Source organism: Manacus candei, unplaced genomic scaffold (genome assembly GCF_025592945.1).
Source record: "Manacus candei isolate 608988 ecotype Guabito, Panama unplaced genomic scaffold, ASM2559294v1 h1tg000019l, whole genome shotgun sequence".
NCBI lineage: Eukaryota > Metazoa > Chordata > Aves > Passeriformes > Pipridae > Manacus > Manacus candei.
In genome coordinates, this window is record NW_026138067.1 from 1,407,550 (window position 1) to 1,420,611 (window position 13,062).

The following is a 13,062-nucleotide window of genomic DNA, read 5'->3' on the forward strand; positions in this document are numbered from 1 at the left end:
TACTCTAACTTGGCATAATGTGACTTTTTTACAATGAAGGCAGCAGCAATTAACCTGACATGCGTAAATCCCCCAAATCCTGTTTATTTCTTACTTAAGTAAATGAACCATCCATCCAAGGAGAAGCTGCTTTGCTCTAGACACCTTTATCTCATCCTTGCCCTTTTAATGTCCTATGAAAAATAAGTAGTTGTGGTAGGTCTGATTTGATATAAGAATTAGCTCTTGAGCAACATGGTGAGTTGTGAGGTGGTTGTCTCCTGCAAGAATGGGCTGTTTTACTTTTATTTTCTCCGACTCTTGTTTCTGGAGGAACTGCAATAGGAGAATGACACCAGTTTGTCACCAAACTCCGAACTCCATACTCACCTCCTTCGGCTGTGCTCTTTTAAATTCCTACAATCTCTTTGTGAAATGGCAAAGTCCTGAAGATCTGTATGTTGCTCAGTTTTTCCATGATTCAGCAAAATGAAGCTCTTCGTATTTCACATTTATAATTGATCTGAACACACACTTGCTAGGGAGAATTTGGGCAAAGCATGAACTGTGGTCCAGGGTGGTCAGCATTTATCTGCTGTTTTTAGTTATCAAGCATAAGACAACATAATCAAGCCTATTGATTGACTAGTCAGGTATTTATTTGTTGTTTTAACATGCAAAACCAATATAACAGTTAAGGAAGTTAGAGAAAATATAGCACTGAAAAAATTGTTCATTCAGAATGAGAATTGTGCTTGAACTATCCTCCACAATCATCAGTTAGTTAATTTGTCCCAATATTTATAGTTCATCATTACAACTGCCAAAACTGGCAACCACCAGGATTGTTGTCTCAATTAAGGACAGTAAACAGATTGTCCCATTTTTTTTAATGAAAAAATCTAAAATGTAATACTTCACAGTTTAACATGTTTATTCATTTAAACGAGCTAAAAAATAGTGGTGTGACATCTGCTTGAGAGACACTGGTACCTAACATTTTGGCTGTCTCCCCACCAATTTGATTGTGATTAAGGGGGAATAAAAGGATGAGTAGAGGATTCTGTCAATTAAATGAATTGATGAACTACAACCAAAATATTTTTTTCACTCTTGGGAAAGTGTAGAAATACACCTACAAAAATGTGTTACATAAAACTAAGAGGATGATGGGGAAAAGTACTGCAAAATATCTCCATCGGCTCTTTCAGGGAAAAATATTGTAAGACAATCTTTGCCAGTTTATTCATCTCATGGCTTCATTTCCCAAAGTACAGGCATAATCCACTGTAAAATCTTTTAAGAAGCAGTTCCAACATCACATTTCTGGTGTCTTACTGATGTGCCATATTGTTACTTAGTCATAAGCACCACTAATTATTACGCTACTGTAAGTAAAACTTGAAATGCAATCAAGATCTGTAGTATCCTGTTTGCTGGCACCCTAACTTGCCTATTATGCATTTCAAGTACAGTCCTTTACAGAGAACGGTCCTAAATGCATTTGGCCTTCACCAACTGGCTCAGTTGTGCCTTACAGACACAATCCCACGTTACTTATCACTCTACTGGGAGCTGCTAGCAACATTTTCCTTCTTGAAAGGGCAGCATTCAAAACCTGGTCCTAACTCAGCAGATAAGCCTCTTCCTTGGTAGCAATTTTCATGGAAATGGTATGAGCAGTTTTGTAGGGCTTTCACTTTGTTTTTCTTTAGGACAGTTTAGTAGCATTGTCTAATTTTAGGTCAACTACTCCAGAGGACACCTAAGCAAACAGATGAGTCTGCTCATGCTGTGGCTATCTGCAGTTACATGTTCTGGCATAATCTCACAGTCTACAGTGTTGTCCCTGCTACAGCTGGTTGATGCATGGATGGAGCTATGACTGATCCTGAATCACATGATGTCTATATGATATGCAACAGTGAACTTTAACTTAAGCATTCTTCAAGAAAAGTTCAAATGTATCTCTAGAGTCTACTAGGGAAATGCTTAACATGCCTCCTAAGTTTCCAGTAAAATATATTTAGAGACACTAGGTAGTAGAGCTAGAGCCTTTCCTTGGCAATGTTCACTAGAAGCACCAGTAAAACTACTATACTGAGGTTTCTTCACTGAGATGGTCTACATGCTGCTTCTGCTTTTGTAGGATCAAAGAGAAAAGGAAAACCACCAAGGAAAGATTAACTGAGCAAAATCACTGCTGGAAGACTATTGTGCCTTCCTAGCCAGAGATTCTTCCAGACACGACATCTGCTCCCACCAACAGCACAAGGACTCAGTATAGGCATCTCCTCCACAACCTCTGCTGGAAAGAAATTCAGTTTACTCCACAAGCAGAGGACAACAACACTACTGATGTCTACCCTTCCCCTAGAGGTGAATATCCTTGAGAAAACCTGCCCCATTAAGCCAAGTTTGCCATGTAAAGAATTTGATCAGCAATCCTTCTCTGAAACAAGTGTATAAAAGTATTACTTTTATAATAAAGTCAATATGTCCGAAGGGATAGAACTACACGGATAAACCATGCCTGGAGAAAGAGCCTTGCTCTATTGGTATTGGATAGCGTGCCAAAGGAAGCTGTCTTCATTGTCTTTTAAGTATTCATAGGCCACATTTAGTTTTAATATGAGCTTAGGGGTTAGAACTGCCTAAAATAATCCAGATATTCTAAAACTGATATCACTGCTCACTTTCGAACATTGTGCTGTTTCGATTGCTTTAATGTCCTTTCAAATCTATATATATAATTCAGTGTGTTCAACATTAATAAGAGAACCAAAATAGTAAAAAATTCTTTATTAATAAAAAAGACACTGAGCAACTCATACAAAGATAGATGACCCAAACCCCAAGAGGCATGTTTCAATCTCAGATACAATTAAGAGCAAATTAAACCACATGTCCCAGTAGAAATTATTATACTGATAAGAAAAAAAAGTGTATTTGCTGCAATATTTACCACGTATTTCTACATACACTGAATAGAAGTCTATCCAGTTTACCTAAGCAAAAAGACATGTTCCTGTTACATGAGGACATCCTTCCAGTACATGAAGGGAGCCTACAAGAAAGATGGAGAGGGACTTTTTACAAGAGCATGTAGTGACAGTACAAGAGTGAATCGATTCAAACAAAAAGAGAGGAGGTTTAGATTAGACATTAGGAAAAAGTTCTTTATTCTGAGGGTGGTGAGACACTGGAACAGGTTGCCCAGGGAAGTTGTGAATGCCCCACCCCTGGAAATGTTCAAGGACAGGTTGGATGGGGCATTGAGCAACCTGGTCTAGTGAAAGGTGTCCCTGGTCATGGCAGTGGGGTTGGAACTAGATGAACTTTAAGGTCCCTTCCAAGCCAAACCATTCTATGATTCGATGATCCATTCTACAAGTTTATGATCTTTCACGTAAATGAAAATGCCTAATATCTAAACAAAGCAAACACACTGCAAACTATGGCACTTGTGGGCAATACAGACTTATGAGCCGCACATCAGGGAACTTGCTAGAATTACAATATATATATGCATTAGTTTTTGTCTGATTCATAATTATGGGAAAGGTAACCTTCCTGTTCTAGGATCTTCATGTTAATAAATTTGACAGTAAGAATTGCTTGCTTGTTATAACCAATTCAGAGAGCAGGTTACAAGACAACCTGTGTGAAGGGAGTAACTACACATCTTTCTCAGGCCATGCATCACCCAGAGAGCTCTATGCAGACATTAAGAAAGCAATCCTTCCAGTATCTTATAGAACAAGAAAATTGCTAATGCAAAGTAACGGGAAAGGTGTGCAGCTTCTGTGACATGTGGTGGGACACTGGTGAAGCAAAAGGCATGTCACATCCAAGCAGACAGCTTGTGATACACTTTTCCCTACACTGAAAATTAGGCCATGTGTCAGATAATGTTTCACCATAAATTCAACATGTTGCTACGTGTGTGGTCATGTGTGCAAGTAGTATCAGACTATAAGTCACATGCATGCATACATGTTAGAATTTTGTGTCTGTAAGAGTCATAATTAGAAAAAGAGAAATATTTGCACATACATGTTTCTCTTTTGTGTTCTTCTCGGAAGACTGTTGTACTCCTAATTTTTAGAGGAGTTGTTTTGCATTGCATAAAGTGAGTAAGGAGTATGACAGATAAGAAGTGAATCCTTAGAGACTCATAATGTATATGCTCACAGTTACTGTATGGTTTAAAAATTAACTGCACTGATCTAAGTTTCTTAAGTGGTGATAATGGGACTGTGTCAATTTAAAAGAAATATATTTTCCATTATAATATTTGCTGTGATTTGTATCCCTTTGTCTTCAAAATCACTACAAGAAATCTTAGGTATCTCGGGAACAAGACAGTAAATACCTCAGTTGCAATTAAACCTAACATTCAGCCCTGAAATTTGTATCAAAGGTAAAGTGAAGCTAGTTCACTAATAAAAATTATGAAAACTTTTCAGGAAGTCAGTCTGCCTAACTTCCTTGCCACATTCAGCACCAATGGCTCTACGCTTTTCTTGATATCAAACTGAATCTGAACCAGACAAAGACTGACCACACGTTTAAAGGATTCAAAGCTGAACCTTTATATCCACAAGCTTCGTTATATGCCAAACTCGAAGCAGAACAGGATAAAGCCAGAATTCTAAAGCTCCTTGCAGCTGCTCTGACATACCAACTCCTTCAAGCGACCTGTGGCTATCAAAGGGATCAGAAATGTTATCTACAGTGCATAATTTGAAAGGTACTTTGCAAGAACTGAAACATGTCATGGAGCCAAGATTTACCCAATTATTAGTACACCTGGAAAAAAAAGTGCTTTCTTATTACTTACAACTTCTTACATTAGTTTGATGATTAAAATGATTGTATAGCTGGAAAGGAGCGTTTTTTTACAACATTCCCCTAACGGGTAGAGCAAGTTGATACCACAACCATCAGGAAGAGTATAATTAAAATACAATTTTGACTTTATATTAATAATAGACTAATATACTAATTAAAACCAACATCAACTGAACTTTCTATTTACACTAGTTCAGACAGCACAGCAGCAAAGAACTGTGTTTCAGAAGCATATGCGAATGTTAGAGCTTCTGTCATCCAGGTGCCATTTCTAACAGAACACATGTGTGCTGAACAGTTGGCAAAAGAATGAAAAAGATTACTGCAGATATATGAGCACACAGAATCTGGGATGACATAAAATTAAGTCCATATAGAAGGTGACAGACTGCTTCTAAAAGGATTTTTTTCTCCTACAATTTCTTCCATCTTCATGTGTGCGCGTGTGCACACATGCCCAAGAAAGATTAAAAGGGAGAGGGAGGATGAGGGTGTTTTGATATATTTTAAATAAAAGACTTTTTATTTGGTATTTCTGCTTTCTTTTGGAAAAGGAAACTAATTTGGTTATTAGGAAGCTTTGATTCCTAAGTTTGGTCAAGGCAGACACTCCTGTGAAGTCAGCATGAATATCCATGATAATAATAGCACCTGTCTTTTGACATCAAAGTTCTCTGCCTGAGACAAAAATAATGTAAACAATAAATTTCATGTATTGTACTGTTGCTCCTGGCCTTGGTGTTAATCAAATACACTTGGCCAGGCATAAGTGTTCTTATTTTGGAGATCTAGAATGTAGAGGTGACTGACGTATTGCAAAACTTTCTTATGAATTTGGACTGCAAGAAATGGCATCATTTACGGTCTCACACTGAAGGGACTGTGTGTTCCTATGCAGTCTTGTTGAAGCAGAAGAAATCTTGATTATAGATTCATTGCATCTGCTAGTTTTCATCTGGATCCAGATCAAGGTCAACTTCATTGGAAATGTTAAGATAAAAGAAAGCATAGAAAGCCAACAAAAATACCAGTATAGCTGCAAGGACAAGGGCAACTTCCTGTAGAAATAAAAGAAAAACAAAATGTGTTAGAAATAACATCATATTTTCAGAGTAATCAGGAATAAATATTATTTCCCTTCTATAAAACACATCAAAATAATATCAGACATATATAACTGCATAAGGCATTGATGCTTTAATGATTTCTTTTTTGTGATTATCATTTCAAATATTAAAAAATCCACTCACTTAATAAAGATTTTGGTGAGTCTGATATACTGCCAGAAAGAGGATATTTGGCTTAAAAATCTTTAGTCTGACCTGGAAATAGGAGTTTTATATCCTTTTATTATGCTATTCCTTCTTTTTTAAAAGACAGAATTCACAAACCACAGTTTTGAACACAAATTTAAGTTATGAATTTACACTGTGAATTTTGATGTTTTCTAGCAATATGTTACTGCTTTTTGCCAACAAATTTGTAATTTTTTAATGAAGCAAACACAGTATGGTGGAAGTCAATGAAAATTGCTACCTCTACCTCCCAACCTCCTGGCATGCATTACAATATGGAGCTACAAAATCCTTCAGAATTGGAACTTTTCTTCCTTCTTCTCTGCAATAAGGCAAAAAGCACAACAATTTGCACTTGCACTTGCCTCTCTTCCCATAAAATATTGCAACTTGCTGCATCTTTCTTAATTAACATAAAAGAGTCTTCCAAAGTATACATGATTTATAGCAGCTTTCAGAAGCAGAAAAATGTTTTTGTACTACACGTCATACTCATTATGTGACTGCCTATCATCTTTAAGGCTGGACTCTGTTAAGCTCCGACTTTAGATCTCATAATTAATGATCATCTCCTTTATAACAATACTTCTTTCAAAGTCACACTATTTCACATTTTTAAGATTTATTTTTCTGTAAGGTACAGCACACTTTACACTAGTTCAGATTTTCCTTATCATCATGATGTATTTTTAAAATCATGCACTGAGATTCTCCAAAGGAACATGTTAGTTTGTACCTCCAAACCCCATTTTCCCTTTACAGAAAGAAGGAACAACCTCCGCTCCAAATCTCTGCTTCATGTTAAGGTATAAAACAACTACATCAGAACAATCCTGCTCTACACTTTAAAGGAGAGAAAAAAGACAGTTCAGTGACTTTATAACAACTAATCTAAATTGGTACTGAAGACACCACATGAAACCTACTCTGCACCACTGGGACTGAAAGGAGATGCCTACACCTCACTCAGACAATAAGACACTGTTTACCATGCAAGGACAGAATCTGACCCTCTGGTGTAAGATTCACTGTGTCCTCTAGGAGAAGCCAGGTGAATTCTTCCCAAAAATGCCCATTTCTTCCCTTAGACCAGAAAGAGAGTGTAGATAGTACCTCTAGTGTGCACTGTAGGATGAATCCTATCCACTATCTCTACATGTTGGCGGTGGTTTTGTGATCAGCTTTGTTTGTCCACTGCTATGAAGGAGTTAAAACTGTGCATTTCATTTTTTAAAGTCTAGCCCATAATCTGGCATTCTTCTATAGAACAGCATTTCATTTGCATTTACATGAATGCATTTATATAGTTTATCAGAATGTTGGATCAATAATTCAACATATGCCACCTAATAAATTTTGAAATACTACTGCCTAGTTGGCGTATGTTCTATAGGAGCATATTTTTTGTTCTATAGAAACCTTTGCTTTACATTTTATACGGATGATTAATTGAGATGTACTTTAAATTTATTTTACCTCATTAAAATTGCTTCTGGAAATTTGCTGAGGCTGTTGGCTACAGATTTCAACTACATTTTCCTATTAGAATTGTATCATCCTCTGAACTTCATCCTCCTGATTTCATATGATTTGATTAAAAAAAAAAAAAGAGAAAGTACATCTAATTCACTAATATATTAAAGGAAAGTGATTTTTGCTTTGTTGCAGTTGCAACACGTCAGTATCTCACAAAAGGGCATGGCAGCATCAGACAGGTTTCATTTATTTCCTTGTATCCACAGCTGTGCTCCCAGACCCATCTGGCCACACAGCTACTAATCTTAAGAGGATGTAATAAACAAGTGACATACAACTGCAAGCTCCATCTGCTCGGGAGAGTGGACAACAAAACCACACAATGCAGGCACCGTTCACACTTGACACAGAGAGCAAATTCATTCCAGTATTAAAAAGTTTTTTCCCTTGTTTGGATGCCACGCTTGCCACGCTTACTGCTTTACAATAGGTTCACCTTTCCCCTCCCTTCTCCTCAGTCTCCCTTATGAAATGCTGTGGTAGCAGCAGCAAGATTTTGAGGAATCTCGGCATTAAAGATTTGTTTCAAAGGAAGTGAAATCGGGAAAATCATGAGTTTTATTCTCAGGCTGCCCAGTAACTGCTTGATGGGAGCAGTTCTTTAATTCTTCTGCCTAAGTTTTACAATTAATAACACTGTGATAACAATACTACTTTCCTTACACAGCCATTAGGAACTGGGTGGTTGGATCAGTACTTATTATCCCTGGGAATGAAAAGCTTTATTGAAACTCCAGGTTTCAGAATTATGCAAGAACGTTAATTTTGAGTTACTGAAAAAGGTAGAGTAACAAAAATCTCAAATAAATGGCCTAACAAAGTATACCTGGCTCTCAGTTAGAGACACATAATCTCTTAGGAATTGCATCCAGTTTATGAACTTTTATAAACATAAATTTTGCAAATGCGAGGTTACACTACTATACTGTACTTGCAACAACAGTATATCTTGTCATTTTAATTTGTTTTATACTTATCAGACTTTGCTATTTGTATTTTAAGTCATGCATAGAAATGAAATGTTAAAATACTCCCCACTTGGCATATATAGCTCCCTTTCTCTTGTACTTTATGGATCATCCCCATCATCCCTCTGCAAAATCCATTTACTCAGAGGATTTCATCATGAATAATTAAAGAATATAGAAGAAGTCCTATAGAAATAAACTTAAAATGATCATGCGGCTTTTTCTCCTTTTTTTTTCTTTTATATCATGGTACAAACCACTAGGAAACAACATCTCTGCTCTCAAATCCCAAAATATGATCAAAGAAGCCTTTAAAAAGGAACAGAATTTTCTATTATATTCTCTTAGAATAATGTCTGAAGAACCCTACTGATTTCAGCTTGATTAAGTTTTTCAGAAACTTTTCATACAGGAAACACATGCCATTACAGCATAATGTAGATTTAATTCTCCTTTCATTTTTTGTCAGTTTTATGTCTCTCACGCCAAAATACTTGGATAATGTCCTCAAACTCACCCTAATGGAACAAGTGGCAGAGCTGGGATCTAAACAAGATTAATCAGGAGATGGGGTGAGGAAAAAATGTTGGTTACAATAATATACATGGTTACATATATATGGTTACAGCATATAACTATATACAAATCCGGACACCATGGCAGCATCATACCCTGCACATATAGAAAAATATCATAGTTTCAGGAAATTTTAGGGTGTTTTTACATATTTCTTATTGTCCTCCAGAGAGAATCATACCTTTTTTACCTGAAAGCAGCTTAAAACTAGGTGAAAGAGTACTACAAATTGCTCTATTTGAAATGCTAAACTATCCCTGTCTCTTTCTGAAAAGGAATGAAAAAAAAACAACATGCTGAGCAAGGATACCTGTAGAAATAAAACAAACATATATGGACTTGACAATCAATCTTTTTATCTCATATAATTTTTAACTGAAGACTTTATCTGGACACTCACTGTGACCATTTTTTAGAGTTTCAACACAATCATATTTAAATATGGATGCTTACTTCCTTAATGCAGTACATTCTACAGCTAACAGAAGGTCACAAAAATAATTTATTAACTTTTATCTTCACTTCTTATGTAATAATTTTTTACCATAAAAATTTGAGACAAAACAAAGATCGTTATTGTCTCAAATAATGAGAACGAGGTACTCTTACAGAGTCATCATTCACCCACAAAGCAACAGGATTTGTTTTAATATAGCTAAATGCAAAATAATATACACAGGTATCAAAGATGTAGATAGTGCTTACAAAGTGGAGTACTCTGCCTTAAAAAACTATGACTCTTAAAAAGGTCTTTAGAACTCAGATGTAACTACTCCATCAGTGTGATCTCTAGATGTACAAAGGCAGAGGGATTTCCAGTAGGGAGATGATTGGTATTTATTTTATCATAGAGAAGAATGAGAGGCAGTTTGGTTACAGCATATAACTATATACACCTGTATTTAAGTAAGACCCTTCATAGATTGAGGTCCTTTTATCCTGTTTACAAGAACCTCTCAAGGTCCATCTGCAGTTAGATAAGCTCAGTTTTGAAATAATATACCATTTCCTAGAGGCAAGAATGATTGAACATTCCAGTTACCTCTTGGGGAAAATATGGCCTTCCATAGCTATGAGTCTTTTATCATCAGATCTCTCTCAAAAAAGTACATTTTTACTTAGCAATTGGAAAGAATACTTCAACTTGGGCTTGTGTGAAAAGTAGGTCCTGACCGCCAACCTTGGAGTTGGTGAACACAGCCCTCCCAGCTGCTCCTCTCTTTCAGGACCCTGGGAAGACTGGGATTACTTACATGGTCAGTGCTATATTCTGAACCCCTGAAGTATCAGGTTTTTAAAAGTTATGACACCTCCTGCTTAGCTACCCAGACTTTTCCATTTGAAGTGTTACGTAGACTAGTCATAAGTAGAGACATAAGTAGGCCTGAGAAAGATGGACTACTGCTTCTGGAGGGTACAGAAAATCCTCCTGAGCTCTTGCTTGGTATATCTTCTTCTCATGCTCAAACCACTGTGATTACTGCATTTATAGGTCAGGCCAGGGTCTGATTTTGTTCTGTTTTTACGTGTTGCTTCCTCTCCCTTTCATTTCCAGGTCAGGAATCAAAGCCTGACTATCAGGATCACTGGGAATACCACACTATATTCATGAGTGGCACATTAAGATGCTCTACACTTTGTGAGGCACATAAGCTGGTTTAAAGACCCAGTATTTTGGCCATTACAAAGTGCTTGGACTTGTAGAAAGTATTTGGATGAACTTTTATGATCTGTAACATACAGAAGTTCAGATCAAATGATCTAATAGTCTCTTGTGGCCTTAATTTTTGCAAATTTATGAAACTGTATCCTGAGAAATGTAGTTCACTAACTTAGCAGATTATGAACAGCATGAAATCAGAGAATATCCTTTGCCAAAATACACTAGGAATGTCTTGTTATCTGTTCATACATAACTTGTTCCAGATGAGAGAAACTCTTCATGGCGAGGTAGCTAAACAATAGATTAAGTACATATGCAAAAGAATGACAGACAGTAAGTTCTCACTTTGTTTAGGAAACAGTTTTTCCTTAGCTTAATCAATGTACTGCATTGCTAATAATTCTCTATGGAGTGGTATTCTTCAGTCAATCATGTCTTTGCAAGTACTTTGCAAATACTACTATTCAGATTTGTGTCTACCTTTCAACAAGACAGAAAACTTCATCATCTGTCCCACAGACCACTGACCTGTTCTTGCAGCCTGCAAAAAAAATCTCTTCCCAATAAGTCCTATTACTATTGGCCTCTGCATACTAAACTTGAGCTATGTGGGGGCCAAGCTTCCATATTCCTCAAACCATTTTCTGCTTGTCACCCTCCTGCTGGCAGCTCTTTCTCATCCACTGAGAGCAGAGTTAGCACCCATGGTACGAAGCCCTTCCTGCTCTGTCTGGTAAGGATGAGCAGCTGGGTTCCCACCAGCACAAGCCCCTCATGGGGGAACACAGAGAAAGTTCAGAGGCTCCCTTTTTGGTACTTCTACAAAGAATTTTGTCTTATCCAAACACATACAGTATACTGCATTCTCTTGGAGTTGTTTCTCAAGACAGGGGTCCTACTTTTCCAAGAGACACAATATATTTTGGCACTGTCTACGTTAGTGTCACATATACAAACAGAGCCAGTACAACAGTTCTGCTACAATATTTAATCTGTAAACATGTTTAAAGAGTAAATATTACACACTAAGTACTAGCATGGTCACCCTGCTCGAACTAACTTTTGATAAGTTATTACTGCTCAGCTGCTTCTCTGACATTATCAACACAGATAAAATCTCTCATTGGGGAAATTAAAAAGTACTAAATGCCAGTGACTGAAAGAAACTTTGTTACTTCAAACCTTACATTAAAATGACAAGGCAATCAAAGTTTGACAAGAAAAGCTAATTAGTATGCCAGCGATGAAATGTAAAGGATCTCCAGGGGATTGGTTCTGAAAAGTTTTATGTCATTTATGGGGCCTTTTTTTAGCTAATGTTGTCAGCTCTCATAGTGAAAAACACAACAGTTGAATTTCATTATTTTCATAGAAATTAAGGACTAAAATACCTTCACTATTTTCTAGGCGTCTTTTTTTCCCCCCTAAATACTACAGCATGTTTTAGTTTACAACCAGGCATATAAGTTCTTCAGGACACTACAACAAAAATACTCTAGAGTTATCAATGACACTAAAAATCCTACAGTTTTAAGTGGCTGTATGGTGCTTATTGTGTTAGGTATTTATTTGGACATTTCTATTTAAAGTGTCTACTTATTATACTACACTGTAGTTACATCTCTCTTTTTTCCCCTCAACACAGATTGAAGTTAAACAACTGTCACAGCACAGAATTGGGGTTCACATAATAAAAAAAAGACTAAAATCCCAGCCTGTGGAAGGTGAATCATGTTGCTTATCACCATCACTCATCACCAGGCACAAGGAGGAGACCTTAAAGACAGAGGAGTGGAAATGGGTTTCTCCTCAGGGTGGCAGGGAAATCCCCTCCTGACCTACCTCACCTCTCCAGGTGCCCTTCAGCAACAGGTATAAGGCCTTGGAATCTGAAGACCAGGGAAATGAGAATGTCAATGAAAGTCCATTCAATTTGGAAGGATCACCTAGGGCAGGGCAACCTACCCCCAACATCACAAGCTCCCCAATTAAGAAAAAAAGAAGGATGGTAATCATTGGTGATTCCCTTCTGAGAGGAACGGAGGGCATAACATGCCAACTGTACCCAAACTATACGGAGGTGTGTTGCTTCCATGAGGCGTGGGTAAGGGATATCACCAAGAAACTTCCCAGCTTGGTATGGCCCACTGACTATTGCTTGGGTTTTTCCAGGTGAGTACTGATGAAGTCC

The 13,062-nt window shown here is 37.1% G+C and overlaps 1 protein-coding gene across 1 annotated transcript in view; it reads right to left on the reverse strand.

The window, feature by feature from the left end:
• Positions 1–3,004: 3,004 nt before the first annotated feature.
• Positions 3,005–13,062, reverse strand: part of TRIQK (triple QxxK/R motif containing) — a 61,001-nt gene continuing 50,943 nt past the window's right edge. Inside the window, exon 4 of the mRNA XM_051785393.1 lies at positions 3,005–5,891. Coding sequence (XP_051641353.1) covers positions 5,778–5,891 — 114 coding nt within the window. The 3' untranslated portion in view covers positions 3,005–5,777. The remainder of the gene's footprint in view (positions 5,892–13,062) is intronic.